This window comes from Perca flavescens, chromosome 23, assembly GCF_004354835.1.
Source record: "Perca flavescens isolate YP-PL-M2 chromosome 23, PFLA_1.0, whole genome shotgun sequence".
Classification (NCBI taxonomy): domain Eukaryota; kingdom Metazoa; phylum Chordata; class Actinopteri; order Perciformes; family Percidae; genus Perca; species Perca flavescens.
Genome location: NC_041353.1, coordinates 4,341,496 through 4,362,021, shown reverse-complemented (window position 1 = coordinate 4,362,021; position 20,526 = coordinate 4,341,496). Strand labels below are relative to the sequence as shown.

The window sequence follows — 20,526 nt, the reverse complement described above, 5'->3', positions numbered from 1 at the left end:
GTATCCAGTCGGCAAAACTCCGAACGCATCTTCCCGTTCTTTGTTCTTTTCTCAAAGAAAAGCTGAACTCCAAGTCTTCCAGAGTCGCGGCCAAAGCCGATTCCAAAGACCGCTGTCCGCCAGCAGCAGCAGCCATCTTCTTTGTTTTCAAGTAGCAGGGAATTCACGCGGAACCTATGTTAAGCCCCGCCCACAGACTCTATACACTATGTGATTGGCCTGACCAGAGTTTGGTTTTTCCAGCTCGCAAGCCAACGGAGAGTTGCTAGACTGACCCTGGCTGTAAATTACATTTGCTGCCGCTAGGGTGCGTCTAGATTTCTAGGCTAGGTCAATCTACGTGGACAGCAACTAACAGTTACAAGCTGATACCATATTACATGTGGGCAAAAAATGTGTATGTAATACATGAATTAATACGTTTTTACCATAAACCCAACATTTACTTTTGTCTATGTTTCTGCGTAACGTGATGTCAACTCGGCACGTCGTGTAGCAAAATATTCGCCCACTTAGTCTGGATCAACGGAAGTACATTTCCAGGATAAGTGCCTGAAATCACACGCCGCATGTCCCTCACCTTCCACTCTCTGTGTGTGTGTGTGTGCTGCCATTTTCAATCTCCATTCACTTTGGGAAACAACATCAAACTTCAAGCTAGCGAGCTACACGCTGAAAATGGCAAGTTTTGAAGAACATTTGAAGGCAGGCCTGCTTGGTTCCTCTCAAACTGGGACGTTTTTGGACCGATTGGTGGGGTTGCTTCGGACGAAGTACACACGGCGATGCACTTAAGTATCTCACGTTACTGTATTGTGTGAACAGTAACCTTCATTTCATATTGTATGTGATGTTTTCTTTTGCGGGGGGCAAATGTTCCACCAAAACAAGTTCCTTCCCGAGACTATTTTGCAGAGGCACCGTCGCTGCGTCTGGAGCTTAGCGCCACCCAAGACGATTGTGATTGGTTTAAAGGTCCCATGGCATGAAAATTCCACTTTGAGGTTTTTTTTAACATTAATGTGAGTTCCCCCATCCTGCCTATGGTCCCCCAGTGGCTAGAAATGGCCATAGGTGTAAACAGAGCCCTGGGTATCCTGGGTATCCTGCTCTGCCTTTGAAAGCTCAGATGGGCCGATCTGGAATCTTCTCCTTATGAGGTCATAAGGAGCAAGGTTACCTCCCCTTTCTCTGCTTTGCCCGCCCAGAGAATTTGGCCCACCCATGAGAGAGAGCGAGACATCATGGTTTTCAAACAAGCCAAGTGGCAGTTGGTCACCCCACCCTCCACCTTGCCCCCCCCCCCGCCCCCCTCTCTCTTCCTCAATAGCATTTAAAGCTACAGACACAGAAATGGCACATCCTAAGGAAAGCTCATTGTGGGACTGGCTCTAGTGGCTGTAATTCTGTACCAAGGCTGAATTTTGGGGAAAGAGACTTCAGATACAGTATTAGGGGACCACTAAGATCTATATAAAAGCATCCAAAAAGCAGCATGTCATGGGACCTTTAAAAGAAATGCTAACAACCCAGAGCGTTTTTTTTTCTCCAATCCCAAAATGCATCTGTGGTGTACCCAGACCTTACTCCACAGCGCTGTGGAGATAGAGTTGGCAATGCGAGACTAGTCCACTTACCGAGTTGTTTTTCCAAATTGAGGAGGGCATTCACATGAATTTTACGAATACGGGAACTAATTTTACAATTATTCCAACAGCACATGAATGCAGCATTAGATCATGATTATCCCCCAAATAGAAGACTGAGACATATTAAATCCATTAATATAAGCGTGTTTCATGTTGTATCAATATTTTTTGGCCATTATTAATCTCAGAATGTCTCTTCGACATTATGCTTATATGTAGCCGAAAAGGTTAGGAAACCACCAGTTTAAACAACCTGACGACTGGGAATCAAACCTGTGACCGCCATCTGTGAGGTGAGACAGCTGAACCCTCAGCTCCTGCTGTATCTGTACACAGTATGTATTTATATCCAGTATATGTACACAGATGTGTATCAGGTTCAGAGCAGCTCCGATGACTAAACAGCAGGTGCGATGCTAGTTTTAACACTGAGGTCGGTGAACTCGTCCTACGGCCTTCTGCACATTTTTCTCCTCATTCAAACTTCATTTTTTTTGCCAAATATCTTCTACTCTTTTTCTACTTTTGTACCGTTTGATATTAAATGTCGCTTCATAACAAAATCTTCTGTGCCATGTTGTAACTGTCGTGAATGCAGGCTTCAGTCACACCTGAAACACCAGACCTCATACAGTACTGTTTTTTTTTTTTTTATTCTTTTACATGTTTTATTACACTGTAAACCACCACAGTGTCAGTGATGCACTTCCTGAATCCTACTGGACCTGAAGTAAACTGTCGGTAAACTGGTTCTCAAAGGAAATGTTACATTAAAAGTACAAAAATAAAAAACTGAAAGATTGCAATGCATCGGTTGTGTTGATGATCCGCTCTTAACTTAAATTTGATCATTTTTAAATCCTGGTTTGGCTGTTGTGTGCTTGGTCTCTGGTCTGTATGAGAAGTTATGTATGATAACAATAAAAAAAAAATACTTGATAAGTACGGTTGCATTATGAGATATTTAATTGTTAAATAAGTCAAACACTAAATGGAAATTATGCTTTTTCTTTAAATGTATAAGTATGAGACACTGGGTCAGATTGTCATAATAAGGAGATAATAAAGATTGTAACAGACTTTTTTGACATAGTAATTAAACATCATGGTGAAAAGTAATTTATACTTTATTAATCCCACAAGGGGAAATTACAATATTTTTCACTCTGTTTTACACACAGGCCGGAATTACACACACATGCTCAATACCTGTACATGCCCTAATGGAGAGATGTCAGAGTGAGGGGGCTGCCCATTGAAAGGCATCCCGAGCAGTTGGGGGTTCGGCTCGGTGCCTTGCTCAAGAGCACCTTGGCAGTGCACAGGAGGTGAACTGGCACCTCTCCAGCTACCAGTCCACCACCATACTTTGGTCCGTATGGGGGACTTGAACCAACGAGTTCAGATACAGTACTAGGGGACCACTAAGGTCTATATAAAAGACACTTCAGATACAGTATTAGGGGACCACTAAGGTCTATATAAAAGAGACTTCAGATACAGTATTAGGGGACCACTAAGGTCTATATAAAAGAGACTTCAGATACGGTATTAGGGGACCACTAAGGTCTATATAAAAGAGACTTCAGATACGGTATTAGGGGACCACTAAGGTCTATATAAAAGAGACTTCAGATACGGTATTAGGGGACCACTAAGGTCTATATAAAAGAGACTTCGGATACGGTATTAGAGGACCACTAAGGTCTATATAAAAGAGACTTCAGATACAGTATTAGGGGACCACTAAGGTCTATATAAAAGAGACTTCAGATACAGTATTAGGGGACCACTAAGGTCTATATAAAAGCATCCAAAGAGCACCATGTTATGGGACCTTTAAGAAATGTAATCTGTAAAGTAACGAAAGCTGTCAGATAAATGCAGTGGAGTTAAAACTAGAATATTTCCCTCTGAGATGTAGTTGATAAGAAGTAGAAAGTGGTACAACATAAATATAGAAGTAGCTCAGAATTGCACTTAAGAACAGTACAATATACCACAGAGATAGTGCTCATAGGATCACAATGCAACAGCTTTATATCTTCATTAGCAGCCTCATTGTCCTCTGAAATAAAAACTACAAACTTTTAAACATCTACACGTAGAGTAGAAATTAGTGTTTATGTGAATGACAGCTGTGTTGCTGCCCAGTCCCACTGAGAGACCAAAGAGCTCCAGTGGATTCATCAGGTGTCCCTTTTTATTATCCGTGCATTAGAAGAAGTGGCGTCTGGATGTTCCACAGCAGGAAGCTGTGTTTAACCGCCAAACGGCAGTGATGTGTCAGGCAGCCCGAGGCGAGGACACCCAGCATCCACAGAGTGGGATTCCCAGAGGAGCCTCCTGTTTATCATTCAGAGGAGATGTGATGCTCACACAGCAAACTGCTGACAGCTTCAGCTCAACACTGGAGTCCAGCTCCCAGCTGGACCTAATGGCTGCTGGGAATGATTTCAGCTGATAAAACACACAACTAACACTGATCTAGTTTCTTTTTCTACAGAATCTTCATCCTGACGTGGACAAACATGAAGACATTTCACCAAAAACCTCTTTGTGCAGTTTGGTAAGTATTACATTTATTTCTGTTTTTATTTTTACTGCATGCTTTGACTTTAAGTTATGCGTATTAAACGCACAGCACAAACTGCTATTTACAATTAACTGTATTTAAATGTGATAAGCATTAGTTTTTACTCCAGTAAATCATGACAATGACCATACTTTTTAAATCTGATATCACATTCTGTAGAGGTAAATATATGACAACACTGCCTCTCTGTGGTCTTCATGAAGAACTGCATCAAAGTCAACATAACAGAAAGTGTTCTGGATCGATAAAGTGGCCGTTAAGACAAATATCAGAGAAGCCGATCAAATTAAAAATTAACAAGATGGAGGAATGTGTATTTTGAAAGGGACAGGTGCTCTAAGAACAACCGGAAGTCAGTTGGTGTAGTTTGACCGCTGATTTGGCCGCTCAATCAACACGGCCCCGGCAGCTACTGGTCGGCTTCTGCACTGGATGGAGACAATTATGGTATTTATCGGACTCATAATTCAGTCTACATACACGATACACATATTTTTAGATTCAGTGTGACTATCACTTCGCCAGGATATAATTAGTTTTGATATCCATCGCGAATAAACTATAAAATTTAAATAATAAAAAGGCGATTCAGAACTTGCTTGAGAATCATCGCAGTTTAACGTCTTTTCAGTGTTAAAGTAACCCAGTGGTAGTTGTCTGTACAGTTATGGCTACATTGTAAACAGAAAGTATTAATAGCTAATTCGGCATATGTTTAGTGGTGTCAATTAGCCAAGATGGTAACAAATACAGGCCAAAACATGATGGGGAAACAGTCTGTTATCAACAGTTTTATATATATATATACACACACACACATATATATATATATATATATATATATACACACATATATATATATATATATACATATATATATATATATATATATATATACACATATACATATATATATATACACACATATATATATATATATATATATATATACACATACATATATATATATACATATATATATACATATATATATATATATATATATATATATATATATATACACACACACATATATATATATATATATATATATATATATACACACACACATATATATATATATATATATATATATATATATATATATATATATATATATATATATATATATATATATATATGTTGATAGCTCTTTCCCGTATTTACCTGACTTGTTAACAGGTTAACGTTAATAAATAACTAATCAAGGTCAATCTTAGCCTAACAAGCCAGACCTCACCATTGGCAGGGCTCAATCCGAGGGGCGGGATAAACGGTTGTCTTTCAAATTCCCTCAAGGATAGCACTACAACCAATCAGAGCAACGAAGAAGGTAGAGAAGCTAGTTGATAGATTAAACTTTTTCTGTATCCGGTCGGCAAAACTCCGAACACATCTTCCTTTTTTAAGAATGACTTCAGTGCCGTTCTTTGTTCTTTTCTGAAAGAAAAGCTGAACTTCAAGTCTTCCAGAAGACCACCGTCTCTGGGGGACGCCAACAACGGACAGTTGGGTTAAGAAAAACAACAACGGAAAAGCAAACTTCACACGCGGGAAAAGATCTCCGGTCAGCTTGAAAGTCCTGTGTTTTCCCCTCAGACCAATTGCCAGAGTGATAGAGAAATGGCTGTGCCAATTGCTATTTGGCAAGTGGGCGGAGTCAAACGTTTAGCTCCACCCACATTGAGCCACTCCTCGATCTGAGTACTGCAGTCAGGGCTTACTCGCATCAGCAGCCATAAGCCCCACCCACCGACTCTATACACGATGTGATTGGCCTGACTAGAGTTTGGTTTTTCCAGCCCGCTAGCCAACGGAGAGTTGCTAGACGACCCTGGCTGCAAATTACATTTGCTGCCGCTAGGGTGCGTCTAGATTTCTAGGCTAGCTGTCCTGTCTATTAAAGGCTAAAATGCCCAAAAACTCTTTTAAAGAAAAAAAGAAATCCTCCATACCACCACACAACCTCATCGTCATTTAAATGAAAGTGGAAAAAAAACAACAAATTGAAATAGTTTATTTTCATAACCACATGAGTTCTCGTCATGTTATTTTTAAATTATATACACATATAAACATGTAGTTTATTAAAGTTCATAGTCCCATCCTTCACTGACTTCAGAGTCTCTTTGGCACTGCAGGGCTGTCGGTCGGGGGCCTTCACATTTCAGTATGAGGCCTAAACACGTTCAACTTTCATTTACAACACTGTACAAGTCTACTTTAGACGTGTTCACAGTCCAACACACTCAGCAGACAGGCGCGGCCTTTTTTTTTCCTTTTTCTTTTCGTCCTGTGCAGCAGCTTCACCAGGGTCAAGAGACAGGAAGCAGTCTCCTCCTGTCGTCCGTCTTTTAAGAGCCGCCCGCCATGACGGACGTCCAGCTTAGTCGGAGCCTTCCTGGTTCTCCAGGATCGGATCTGAGGACGTGGACAGAGGACGACGTGAAGTCGGCAGATTTGCATTGTGATTTGTCTTTCTGATTTATGTAGGAAATATGCACGGTAGGGCCGGGTGTCAATGAATATTAGGGATTAAAGACTCTTTAAGAAAATTAGCTAAACATATATTCCCCAAACTAAGGTATTGAAAAAAAGTATTGTTTTGGTGTGTGTGTGTGTGTGTGTGTGTGTGTGTGTGTGTGTGTGTGTGTGTGTGTACCTGTCAGTGTGCTGCTGATGTTGGGAGGAGACACAATCAGCACGGTGCTGCCAGATGTTATCCCAGAATGCACCACTGGACCCTCAATAGACGGTGAACTCAGCTCCTGACACACAGTTATTAGTCATTATAAACTCACTGTCCACTTTATTAGGTACACCTGCACAACGTGAATTCTACTTTTACAAAGCGTGCGCTTTCTCAGTTTCTGTTGACACTTCGTCAGAAAGGTGATCATTCTACTTTATGTTTATTACTGAGGTTGTTTTGTTTTGAGTTTTTTTGTGATTGTTGCGGGCAAAAATCCTTGATTATGCGGCACGTTTTCTTAAACAATGCGATGGAATATGCAGGATATTTATGCAATTTTATGCGATGAAATTGCGGGAACTTGCTTTTTTTTTAACTTAATTTCCAAAAATTGTTTACAGATATTCAGTCATTGCAATAAGTAAACAAATAAGATACAAAAATATATACAAATAATATAATATTAAAGTAAGAATAAAAGTATAGTCTAAACAGAGGGAAATAAAAGATACAAAAGAGACAGACTTTCAAAAATCGTTAACAATATAGACAGCAGGAGCACTTAAACAAAGAGATTTGAGTAGACATCAGATATTAAGATAGCTTTCTTATTGGATACCAACTTAAGAGACTCCAAGTACATGTCAAATTCAACCTCCAACACCCTGCTTTTTGACGATGTTCACGTTGCGTAATTACGTCACTTCATAATGTTCCCATGGCAACAGTTGGAAAATGGCTGCTCTTGTGTGAAGTAAACGCAACATTTTTTCAGCTTTCTGCTAAGATACATTATGTGACTTTTTTGCAACGAAAATGCGGGGATCATGAAATCATGCAAGCACCGCATATTTTGCGCGGAAATCGGCAATTTATGTGGCAAAAGTGCGGCATATGAATATGCGGACTTTGGCTGATTATGCATTGAATTATGCGATCGCATAATCGCGTTTTTCTGGAGGGACTGATTTACATACATTTAATTCAATTTTCAGAAGTTATCTCCGGACACTTTACCGATAGAGTAGGTCTAGATTCCCTGTAAATCTAGAGGTATCAACACAAACTGAAAATGTTTTTATTTAACTATTAGTCATCTGAGGTAAATCTGTATGTTATCATTATGCTTTTAATTTGAAAAGCGTGTATAGTGCAGCTATATTATGATGTAACATGTAAATAAATACTCCATACGACGTTATTCTAAAAACAAAAACCTTGTCAGTGAAGTCGTCTGTGATTGGCTCCTGAGTTTCCGTGCCAACGCTCTCGGACTCCTCCAGGAGACTCGTGGCTTCCAGGCGGTCGTCCAGGCTCCGCCCCTCTGTCTCCACAACCAGCTGTGATTGGCTAAGAGGGTCTGAGGAGGCGGGGTCAGAGGTGACCGTCTGGATGATGACGCCGTCGCCGGTGCAGAGGCCGTCCGTCTGAGGAGGAAAACACACACACACACACACACACACACACACACACACACACACACACACACACACACACACACACACACACACACACACACACACACGCACACACAAATTAAGTGTGTCGTACCAATCAAACAGACTGAAAACATCCCACAAACACTTTATCACGATCTGTGTGAAACCGACCGACAGGCTGTGAAGGATGATGTGCTCATGTGATGACGGTGAGGAGCCTGTCGTCAGGGTAACCGTGCTGTTATTGGCTAAGCTGAGCGGAAGGCCCTGACTGGTGGAGAGGCTGAGCGGCAGGCCCTGACTGGACGTTGTCTGGAGGTAGTAGGTCCCAGGGGTGCCAGTGGGCTGCAGGTGGAAGGACTGCAAAAAAGAAAACAGAGCAGTGAAGAAGAGGAGGCTTCAGAAACTTCTAGAAATGCAACTACAGTCAGGTTTTCATCCAAATGTGGAACAAATTAGGGCTGTGCTCGATTGAATAAATTCTTAGTCGACTAACACTCATTCAATTGTATCAACTAATCGATTAGTTGATTTAATCGACAGATCTGTAAATCCGAGTTTCTCCGCAAAGAGTCATGCAAAAGCACCACTTTAATTCTTGTGTTTACCAGAGATGTGCTCGTACGTTTCTTGGAAATAAGTCATTCAGCATGAAAAAAGCATCAAACATGACTAATCGACTAAAGAAATCTAAGTTGCTTAAGACCGAAACCACCGATTAGTCGACTAATCGACTAAGACGGAGCAGTCCTAGAACAAATTTTAACCACATTTTCAGAAAATCTGCAAAGGCAATGCGCATTTCCATCCACTACTGTGATCTGAATATTAAGAGTTGGTTCGTCGCGTTAAGCAGTAGGTGGTGCTGCATAGCTCAGGCGAACAGCAGATTTAAACATATATTCATACACTGTTATTGTATTGGCAATGAACAGCTCCTATGTTGTGCTTACAGGAAGGATCTCGAAGGTCTGCAGGGCTCCCGTGTTCAGAGTGATGGTTTCACTCTCGCTGGCTGCTGCTGAAGAGTCCGAAGCTTCCAGAGAAACGCAACGAGTCAGTCAAATATACAAGTCTGTATCATCAGCGTAGAATGATTCACTCGACACAGTAATACACTCCGTCTCACCCAGGTGTGTGATCTGCAGTGGGATCTGTAAGGGAATCTGCAGCGCCGCCACGGAGCTGGGGGCCGGGCTGCCGCCGCTCTCCTCCAATCGGGCGAGTCGGATCTGAAGTGCAGAGGAGGAGGGACTCCCTGGTCCAGATGCGGTCTGCGAGGACGCCATGAGCTCCTGGAGACCCTTCAGGAGGACTGAGGACCCACACACAGGTTTGAGTGTCAATAGCTTTTTGTGATTAATAATAATAATAATTATAATAATTCCACTGCAGTGAGACAGCATAAAAAGACAAGCACACTCCTAAGAAATAATAAGCATAAAAGACTGTAAAAAATATATAAAATCATCCATAAAATAAATTAATCCATTCAAATAATTATAAAACATAAAATCCGCTGTAACACAGAGCTGTAAGATTATTAGTTTCACATTTAAATACTTATTTTATTTTTTTATTTTTTAACGTGTGTACCGTTGAAAGGGATCTCCTTGTGATTGGTCACTTGTCTCTTGATGCTCCACCACTTAGAGCGCAGCCACTGCGGCGACCGGACGCTGCTCCACCCGCCTGCAAGATCCTCCCACTTGATTTCATTCTCATCCTCCACCTCCATCTCCGATATCCTGAAACACATCAGTCAACTTTTTTATTTATGTTCTTTATAATAATTATAATATCTTACTCCTGGCTCGTTGCCTCTCCTTGTTCCCTCTCGTTTCAACTTGTTTTCCTCTCTCCTCTCATTGTTTCCTTTCTTCTTGTCTCCACTCTTGCTTTCTCTCGTTTCAATTCCTTGTTTCCTCCTCTCCTCACTTGCTTCCTCTCCTCTTCGCTCGTTTGAACTCCTTGTTTTCTCTCCTTTCTTGTTTCCTTTCCTTCTTTCCTCTTTTCTTGCCTCTTCTCCTCTCGTTTCCTCTCATTGTTTCATCTTGGGTTCCTCTCCTCACTTGTTTCCTCACTTTTCTCTCATTTCCTCTTCTTGTTTCAAGTCCTTATTTCCTCCTCTGTTTCCTCTCCTCTCTTGTTTCCTCTAGTGTTAATTTCGTCAGACGAGACTAGGGCTGGGCGATAAAACGATAACAATATGTCTCGCGATAGATACGTAATCAATATCAATAGAAAATGCGGTCGATAAAATGTTCGATAATTTGTTTTTCTTCATCAGAAGAAACCAGAGATTGTGAAGCAAGTTTGGTTGCATGAACAACGGCACTCGCTCTCTGGTAACCTAGCAACGTAGGGAGTGACACTCTAACAGCCAATCATGTAACAGTAACAAGTTTGGTTGCGCCACATCACTGTCTCGTGTTCTTCAATAACAGAACCGGCGTGGGTGATAAGTGGAAAGTGAGTGCCGCAGCGAGCGAGGAAATTGTTGATAAAACAAAAGTCAGTATGGCAGTTTTTGGGGATTTTATAAGTCTGACCGTAGACAGACCAATGTCGTCAGACCGTCGTCCCCACCAACACTGGTAATACCACAAACTTGTTTTACCACTTTAGCACAGCCGTATTCGGCAGCAACGTCCAACAACATCTGCAGCTGCTACACCGCACAAGCAGCAGACCACCATGGAGAGGTACTCTGCATCAGCGCCTTACTAAACACTACAAGCAGCAGACCACCATGGAGAGGTACTCTGCATCAGCGCCTTACTAAACACTACAAGCAGCAGACCACCATGGAGAGGTACTCTGCATCAGCACCTTACTAAACACTACAAAGAAATAACGGAGGCAGACATGTCTGTTCAGAAGCCACGTTACCAACTTAGCACTAAACCTGCAGAAAATAGTTTCTCAGGTTTCTTATATTTAACATTTTTCACTATTTTATTACACTTTATGACGCATTTCTTACTTATTCTTTAAGTTTGCACCTTAATGTTAAGAGATAATTGTTAAGTGTTCATTGTGATTTTAGACCTATGTTTACATTTTAATTATTTGAGTGTTTTCCATGGTTGTCTTGACATTCCTGCTTTATAACTGAGGGGATTATAATCAGAGGAAGGTTAAGTTTAAAATAAAAATGTTTAAATTTAATATATATTTTTCTCCTGGTCCTTATTTTAAATAGGTCATAAAAAATATCAATAATTATCGATATCGACCGATATGAAACACTTATATCGCAATACAGTTTTCAGCTATATCCCCAGCCCTAGACGAGACTAAATATGTTCGTCAACGACCTTTATTTCCATGACTAAAGACGAGACGATGACGAGACTGCACCAATGTCCAAAAACGCTGACTAACGCCGCCTTCACACTGGCAGTTGAATTCAGCTCCGTAATACGCAATACGCCCCCAGCGGACGTCGTACTACACCGTTGAAAAACTTCGGAAGCGACTCACAAAAATGGCAGAGAGACTAGAACGAGTGGTAAGTGTCTGAATGTGCGATTCTCTCTGACCTCTCTTATACAGATAGAAACAGAAAGGCTGATGCGTGGAGAGAAGTTGCCCAGGACGTTGACATGTCAGGTCTGTTAAATGTGATATAGCGGTAGAATGTCAATAGTTCGGTATCTGTTGCTAGCTAACCAGTTAGCATTAGCAGGTTTGTTTATCAGTACCATAGCAACTCTAACTTCCGTCATATAGGAACCGTCCGTAGCTTTTCGCAAGAGTTTTTTGAAAATAATTTTTTGAACGCATCCGGATGACCAACTGACACGATTTTTTTCGCACTCGTTTGGACCCGGTTCGGACCCATTCGCATGCGGTCTGCGAATCTCCATAGGAAATGAATGACTTCCGGCCGTTTCAAAGCCGTATCGGAGCTGATTTCAACTGCCAGTGTGAAGGCGGCATAAGACTAAATTAACATGCATTATTGTTGACGAAAAAAGACAAGACTAAAATGTTTTGCATAAAATAAAATCTCTCTTTCATTTTTGCAACGCGTATTTCGGTGCCACTTAAATGCATACGCTTCTCTCTGATGCTCCTAAACAGATGTTAGAGGCAACCGAAACATCGCTGCATGTCACGGTAGTTAACACTACACCTGTCAGCAGGTAACGTTAGCCTACCGTTAGCTAGCAGCTGGAGTAAACACGGTTAAAATGCTGAAGGTTAAACGGTGTAAAAGTTTGTCTGTATTTCACTGGAGAGGGACGTACGACAGCCTGCAGCTGCCCGTTGTCTGAAAAACAACACAGATGGTGCGTTCACTTGAACCTGCATTCAAAGTTATTGTAAAATACCCTTTTCCTATCCAGTGGTTGTTTTTGTCGGTTAACAGGAATTTACTGGTGAAATAAGGAAGAGGCTCGATATTTGGTCGCATTTTACGTACAATGATATTGACAAAAAAATCTGAATGTGTCATAACTATTTGACTAAAATGGTTATCAGAAATAATCTCAGAATTTATTTGTTAGACTAAAACTTGACTAAGATATATTGAGTTCTCTTTTGACTAAAACTAGACTAAAATGAGGAGACTTTTAGTCAACTAAAACTTGACTAACAAAAGATATGTGAATGACTAAATATGACTGATATGATAAACTAACAAGGACATTTGGCACAAGACTAAATAAAAAATAGGTGACAAAATGAACACTAGTTTCCTCTCTTGTTTCCTCTCCTCTCTTGTTTCCTCGCACACACACTCCGTACCTGCGAATGAGGTTGATGTCGTCCTCCTTCATCCACTCTGTCCCTCCGCTGTGTTTCCAGTTCAGGTAGTTCAACCATTTGGACCGACACTGTTTCTCTGAGCGCGTGCGAACCTGATCGGCGACCGTCGCCCAGGAGACGCCGCCTGTGACCGCCGACCCCGGCGACGCACCCGCCATCTCGTACACGACCTCAGCGAGACGTCGCTCCTCCTCCTCGCTCCATTTACCTTAAAAAAAAAAAAAAAGACGACAAATATTTTATATGAAAAGTTAGAATAAAAGTTATAGACAAACCAAACACCGTGAAGGAAGCATTCAGATCCTTTTTAACCCTCGTGTTGTCTTCCCATCGACCTGCAACTTTTAGTTTTTCTGGGTCAAAATTTAAAACTAAAATTGGTCGACACTTTTCCCGACGTTTTTTCAATGTTCTTATTCTTGTTCTATAAAATTTAATAAAACGCCCAAATTCGATGAAGGAAGTGAACTGATCATTTATTTTACAGAACCATCCACGTTATTTTTTTATTTTTTTGACAATGCGGTTGAAAGAAACCCAAATTTTCTGATATAGAAACTTCAAATTTGACCCGAGGACAACAGGAGGGTTAAGGATACTAATACTAATATATACTAATAAAACGCTGTAAAAACACAAGTGTACAGAAGTGTGTACTTAAGTACACACGGCTCTGTACCTGTGTTGCAGGTGTCCTTCATCAGTCGGCAGCGGTCTTTGACAGAAGAGGCGCTGCGACCCAGAGCTGCCCCGATAGTCGACCAGTCGTTCCCGTGTTTCTCCCTCAACCTGAACCAACACGCCAGATATAAACAATATATAAACAATATTTTTGTGTATGGTAATAAAAAAAACGTACATGAAGTTGAAGACACAAAGGTTTTACTCACGCTTTTAGCTTATCTATCTCATCAGGAGTATACCTTAGAGAGATCAAAAACAAATTAATATTCAAACTGAGAAAAAACAAAGTTTCGGCATGTTTTCCGCTATCTTTTCCCTCGCAAACTCACTTCCCGACGTGGTTGCGGTTGTCGTACATTCGTAGAACTCGTCTGTAGACGGCGAACAGCGGCCTGTTTAAGCCCAACGCGACGGAGCGGTAGAAATCCTTCCTCTCCTCTTTGGACATCTCAAAGATGATCTCTGCTGGGTCCTCGATGCCTCGGCCCTGAAAAACACACACACACACACAAAAGATATAATGCTGCATTTGTGTCGGAATAATTGGTAATCGGTTCACAAAATGACGCAAAATGACCCTAGGGGTTAATGACATGTGTACCGAGTCGACCGTTCTCTGGGATATGTTTTCATGCTAATCAAATGTGACCAGTTTTAGGGCAAACTGCTAATTAGCTTGTAACGCTAGTCGTCGGGGCACTGGTAAAAATGACGAATGCCGTGCAACCAGTAACCAGTAACATAGCTCAAGCACGTTGTTCATTGTTCAACTGGTCATGACTGTTTTACAAGATGGCGCCCGCCTGTATAAGTGAACAGTACAGTCTTTATAAAACTATGTTTTTAATAAACTGTCTGTACACTTACAAAGTTCTCAATGCTTGGGTTTACATGTAGGGACCCTCATTATACTACTGTGGAAGTGGGGTGCTATTTTGAGCCTTGTTAGTGGTGTAGAAATAGAGATTTCTTTTTACTTTTTACCATGTGCCCCGACGACTAGCGTTACAAGCTAATTAGCGGTTTGCGCTAAAACTGGTCACATTCGATTAGCATGAAAACAAATCCCAGAGAACGGTCGACTCGGTACACATGTGGTATTAACCCCGAGGTTCATTTTGCGCCGGATTTCTCCTTTAAAGCTCATGAACACACCAAAGTTGGAAGAACGACTTCCCAGCTCAGGAAATGGGACCATCAAGGAGTAATGAATGCACCACCATAGAGACAGAAATAAAGTCCTCATCCTCACCCACAAAGACCTCCATAACCAGGCTCGTTCCTACCTCACAGACCTGCTCCACCACCACAATTCCCCCTCCCGTAACCACTGCTCCTCTGACGCAAACCTTCTCTCCCCACCACTCGTGACCGAGCGCCGTACCTGGGGTGACAGAGCTTTCACCACCGCAGCCCCTTCCCTCTGGAACTCCCTACCCATACACATCCGTGACTGTACTGACCTGGACACGTTGAAAACACTCATCAAAACACACCTCTTCAGATTAGCTTTCCACATACAGCAGTCTTACATTTCTCACCTGATAGTTACTGGTTTTATTGTTTTTAACTGCTTCTAATATGCTTGTTTTATGTGTTTGTTTTATTATTTATCTGTTTTTAATGTGCTATATGTGCTGGTTTTACTGTAAAGTGTCTTTGAGTACCATATACTGTAAAGCGCTATTATTAAATAAAGACAGAAAGTAACATACTTTTACATATTGATCGATGTTGCTCATCAGAAGGTCGATCTCCTCTTTAGACCACATGCCCTGTTTCCACTTGTGACCTAAAGTGGAAGAAATGTTGAATAGAACACTCTACAGGGATGCATTTAAATCAGTTTAGAAAATAAGAAATCATGATGAAACTGGTGACTGTGTTTTTCCATAATAAAACATAACGAGCATAGTTCAAAAACCATCATAAGAAACCACGTTTGGCTTCCCTGAGGAGACTGATGTTTGCATCTTTACTGCAACGAACTTTACGGCCTTATTTTTGACTGGTGTTATGTTTTACTGTCCGCAGGCCTTCCCTTCAGTCTCCACGAGGCCCCGACAACCTCCATCGTGAGGCGGAGCGGGCTGTAGGTATGGGAGTAAGTGAGAAATGATGCCCGGCGTGTGTGTGTGTGTGTGTGTGTGTGTGTGTGTGTGTGTGTGTGTGTGTGTGTGTGTGTGTGTGTGTGTGTGTGTGTGTGTGTGTGTGTGAACCAGGCCTGACTGACAGGAGACACCTCTGTCTTCTGATCTGGCGAGAGAGAGTCCTCATCCTCCTGCAGAATCTATACACACACACACACACACACACACACACACACACACACACACACACACACACACACACACACACACACACACACACACACACACACACACACAGGTCAGTTTATACGTTTTGTGTATAATTTTAAGAGCTTTCTAAAATGTATTTTGGCATTCCGTTGATGACGTCATCGGTGTGCGCAGCGCGATCTTACCTTAGTCTGTGCGGAGAGTGCAAGAGTTGGAAAATTGTAATGGCATTGTTAAAAATGTGGTTGGTTAACAGTTAAAATTTGTTTAGTGCTGTTGAAACGCTATTGTTATTAAAAGGACTGTCGATAGGAATATTTTGTAATGTGGACGAGTATTTTAGTAGGCTAGCTAAACCTTGAACTACAGTACAGGCCAAAAGTTTGGACACACCTCATTCAATGCGTTTCCTTTTTATTTTCATGACTATTTACATTGTAGATTCTCACTGAAGGCATCAAAACTATGAATGAACACATATGGAATTATGTACTTAACAAAAAAGTGTGAAATAACTGAAAATGTCTTATATTTTAGATTCTTCAAAGTAGCCACCCTTTGCTTTTTAATTAATAAGGGAAAAACGTCCACTAATTAACCCTGACAAAGCACACCTGTGAAGATAAAACCATTTCAGGTGACTACCTCATGAAGCTCATTGAGAGAACACCAAGGGTTTGCAGAGTTATTAAAAAAAGCAAAGGGTGGCTACTTTGAAGAATCTAAAATATAAGACATGATTTCAGTTATTTCACACTTTTTTGTTAAGTACATAATTCCATATGTGTTCATTCATAGTTTTGATGCCTTCAGTGAGAATCAACAATGTAAAAAGTCATGAAAATAAAGAAACACATTGAATGAGAAGGTGTGTCCAAACTTTTGGCCTGTACTGTAGCTTGACTGTGTGGAGCTCCTGTGTAGGGTTGGGTACCGAAACCCGGGTCCAGTACGGGAATCAAACCGGATTAGAACGCAAATTTCGGTTCCTCATTTCGGTTCCACTTAATGTGTCGACTGAAATATTTTCCCCTCTGTCGCTGAGTTCAGGAAACGTGACACACGGGACACGATCCCCGGTCTCCTGGGTGAAAGTCCAGCGTTTTACCCGAGCACCACCACGCCCAACCTCCCTACGCGGGTTTTCGGCCTTTCATACCACTCACTACGGCGTAAATTCACACGCAATCGCAAAGTCATGTAAGTCAATGGAGGCCAAACGGCGTTGATAAACACGCTAAAAAGCGAGTATGCGTCTTGATAACACGCCAAAAGTGGCGTACGAATTGGCGTGTCATACATACGCCACTTACTGAGATCAGTCTGGCCTGGAAGTGTCCGTTGGACAGACTGGCTACAAATGCATGAAAAAGGTAATTAGCTAAACAAATTGGCAAATTAGGTCTTGTTCATATAGGATGCAAAAAAAAAAAAAAAAAAAAAAAGAAGCGGTGGAAGCAGAAGTAGAAGCAGAATGAAGAAGAGTTTTATCAGCACCTGAATCTGAGCGACCCCTTCCTCAGAGAGATCCCCGTCGGCCGTGGCCGTCATCGTCACCTCGAAGCCTTCATCGCTCTCCGACACTGCAGAGAAAGAGAGAAAACGATACAAGGTAGAATATCAACAAAAGGCCCTATTCTGTTGTTTGTATGTGTTCCTTATCATTTTGAAGAAACTTATAGGTGGCTTCATCCCTACAGGGTTTATGGTTTATGGATTTGACTGGTCCTTACTTCTCCAAATCTGAAGTTTAAGGGCTTGTTTTAATCAGAACCAACTTATTCTCATTGTTATTATAACAAAATGAAAAGTGCTACTCTACAGTATAGTGCAAACATAAAAACACACATTAACTAAGACCTTTTACTTTTTATTTCTTGCACTTAAGCTACAGTATGTTACTTTATACACTTATTTACTAGTTTTTTTTTTTACTCTTAAATTTGACAGTGAGCAACTGCAACCTAACCGTATTGTGATTCTGATAATCAAAGAGCAAAGAGCGCGAAGATGGTAAAAACTAAGTAAATAATCAACATGGCATCATGACTTTGCGTAAACATACTGTACACGCCACTTGGCTTTAGGAAAGTTATCTGCGCGCATTTTGAGCTATCCGCGTGTATGTCTACGCCATATACAGCGGATGTAAACATACACACCATGTGGCGTCGCCACGTGGCGCGTTATCGCGAGAACGCGCCATGCTATCGCGAGAACAACGTCTCACGCGTGTTAAAAAAAATAAAAAAGTTAGGTTTAGGATAGAAACATTGGGGAAGGCTTTAAAAATAAAAAATAAAAAATACTCTCCCCACGGACTTTCATCCTTTCATACTACTTGCTACGGCGATAAATCACACGTAATGTAGCAATTAACTAAAAAGCGATTATGCGTCTTGATAACATGCCAAAATGGCTTAAATAATAGATAATTTACTCCTACTGCATATTGTCATGTTATGTGGGGGTGTGTAGCAGCTTAAGTGGATGTCAGTGCTTAGTTTTTTTTTTTTTCTTATTTAATGTGCAAATTGCTTATGGGATAAAACTGTCCCTGAATCTGAAGGTGTGTGCGCTTTGGCCGACCTATGCTGCCTCCCAGAGGGCAACAGTTCAAAGAGGTGACGGCCGGGGTGGGTGGAGTCGAGAGTTAATCGAGGTTAGGGGAAATGTCGGGGGTTCGACATCACGTCAGCGATACAAAGCGTGCGACTCACTCGGTAAGGTGACCACAGAGAACCGAGGCGCGTCCGAGTCCTCCTGTTCTTCTGTAGAGAGGCGCAGTTTCTTCTGAAGGGGCTCCGAGTCATCATCTACACACACATACACACACACACACACACACACACACACACACACACACACACACACACACACACACACACACACACACACACACACACACACACACACACACACACACACACACACACACACACACACACCATATGTTCTTTACACACATGCAGATGCTTCTTTACATAAAGCTAGGCAGAGTATTTCATTATTGATTCATCTGTCAATTATTTTTCCCAATTAATTGATTGTTTAGTTTATAAAACGTCAGAGAAGAATGAAAACGTAAAGAGTCCAACCTGACGTATATAATGTCTTGTTCTGTCCGACCAACCAAAACCAAAAAAGATATTAGGGCTGAGACGATATGCTTGTCCCGATTTGATTCTTTCACGATACGCAGGTTTTCATTTATTGCGATTCGACAGTATTGAGTATTGCGATTTTCTTTTCCTTCTTTAACAAAAAAAAGAGTTGAATAATACACTTCTAGAGACAATATATAATGAGACTAGGGCTGTGCTCGATTAAAGAAATTCTTAGTCGACTAACACTCATTCAATTGTATCGACTAATCGATTAGTTGATTTAATCGACAGATTTGTAAATCTGAGTTTCTCCGCAAAGAGTCGTGCAAGATGTGCTCGTACGTTTCTTGGAAATAAGTCATTCAGCATGAAAAAAGCATAGAACATGACTAATCGACTAAAGAAATCAAAGTTGACTAAGACCAAAACGACCAATTAGTCGACTAATCAACTAAGAGAGAGCAGCCCTAAATGAGACATTTCTAAAAAATTAAGTGTTTTCTGGACAGAATGCACATCACATGTCAATCTGACATTCATTTCATTTGTAAAACACAGAAAAAAACATGGATTTTCTGCATTTTTCGCTATGTTTGGTTGGAAACGGATATGATGTAGTCGGTACCGTGTAAACAGAAAATATTTAGGTGAATCATTGGTTTACATTTTTCTCTTTTTTGATTTAAGAGAAAAGAATCGATTTTTTTTAGATAGCTGCAAAAAAAATTGCAATACATATGATTTTCGATTTCTTTTTTTTCCCTACCCCTAAAAGAAAGTTTATTATCAGATAATTTTAAAATTGAGAAGTTGGTCGCTTTTTTTTACTTGAAAAATGACTTCAAACAATTAATCAATGATGAAAATAGTTGCAGATTAATTTTCTAATCGCCACAGCTCTACATAAAACACCTCAACAATGTTTAATCAGTATCTGATTTAGATTAATGAAGGTTGGATGCTAGATGGACTTTGCTTTGTTAAAGTGCTCATATTATGCTCATTTTCAGGTTCATAATTGTATTTAGAGGTTGTACCAGAATAGGTTTACATGGTTTAATTTTCAAAAAACACCATATTTTTGTCGTACTGCACATTGCTGCAGCTCCTCTTTTCACCCTGTGTGTTGAGCCTCTGTTTTAGCTACAGAGTGAGACATCTCACTTCTGTTCCATCTTTGTTGGGAGTCGCACATGCTCAGTAGCTAGGTAAGGACTACTAGCCAGTCAGAAGCAGAGTATGAGGGCGTGCCCTGACAGTACCTAGGTAAGGACTACTAG

At 40.9% G+C, this 20,526-nt stretch overlaps 1 protein-coding gene and 1 long non-coding RNA gene across 2 annotated transcripts in view; one reads left to right on the top strand and one right to left on the bottom strand.

The window, feature by feature from the left end:
• The first annotated feature begins 4,495 nt into the window (after nucleotides 1-4,495).
• LOC114550073 (uncharacterized) lies at nucleotides 4,496-7,044 on the top strand. Its single transcript, XR_003691648.1, has 3 exons — nucleotides 4,496-4,692; nucleotides 6,547-6,712; nucleotides 6,915-7,044. It is a non-coding gene; the product is annotated as an uncharacterized LOC114550073 (long non-coding RNA).
• Nucleotides 6,602-20,526, bottom strand: part of dmtf1 (cyclin D binding myb-like transcription factor 1) — a 15,963-nt gene continuing 2,038 nt past the window's right edge. The window contains exons 3-17 of the mRNA XM_028570546.1: nucleotides 18,860-18,955; nucleotides 17,637-17,722; nucleotides 16,017-16,129; nucleotides 15,555-15,633; nucleotides 14,169-14,326; nucleotides 14,046-14,078; nucleotides 13,835-13,944; nucleotides 13,135-13,363; nucleotides 9,973-10,124; nucleotides 9,506-9,691; nucleotides 9,330-9,412; nucleotides 8,548-8,736; nucleotides 8,155-8,364; nucleotides 6,908-7,013; nucleotides 6,602-6,666 (exon numbers count right to left, since the gene is read on the bottom strand). Of these exons, the coding sequence (XP_028426347.1) occupies nucleotides 6,632-6,666; nucleotides 6,908-7,013; nucleotides 8,155-8,364; nucleotides 8,548-8,736; nucleotides 9,330-9,412; nucleotides 9,506-9,691; nucleotides 9,973-10,124; nucleotides 13,135-13,363; nucleotides 13,835-13,944; nucleotides 14,046-14,078; nucleotides 14,169-14,326; nucleotides 15,555-15,633; nucleotides 16,017-16,129; nucleotides 17,637-17,722; nucleotides 18,860-18,955 (1,865 nt within the window). The 3' untranslated portion in view covers nucleotides 6,602-6,631. The remainder of the gene's footprint in view (nucleotides 6,667-6,907; nucleotides 7,014-8,154; nucleotides 8,365-8,547; nucleotides 8,737-9,329; nucleotides 9,413-9,505; nucleotides 9,692-9,972; nucleotides 10,125-13,134; nucleotides 13,364-13,834; nucleotides 13,945-14,045; nucleotides 14,079-14,168; nucleotides 14,327-15,554; nucleotides 15,634-16,016; nucleotides 16,130-17,636; nucleotides 17,723-18,859; nucleotides 18,956-20,526) is intronic.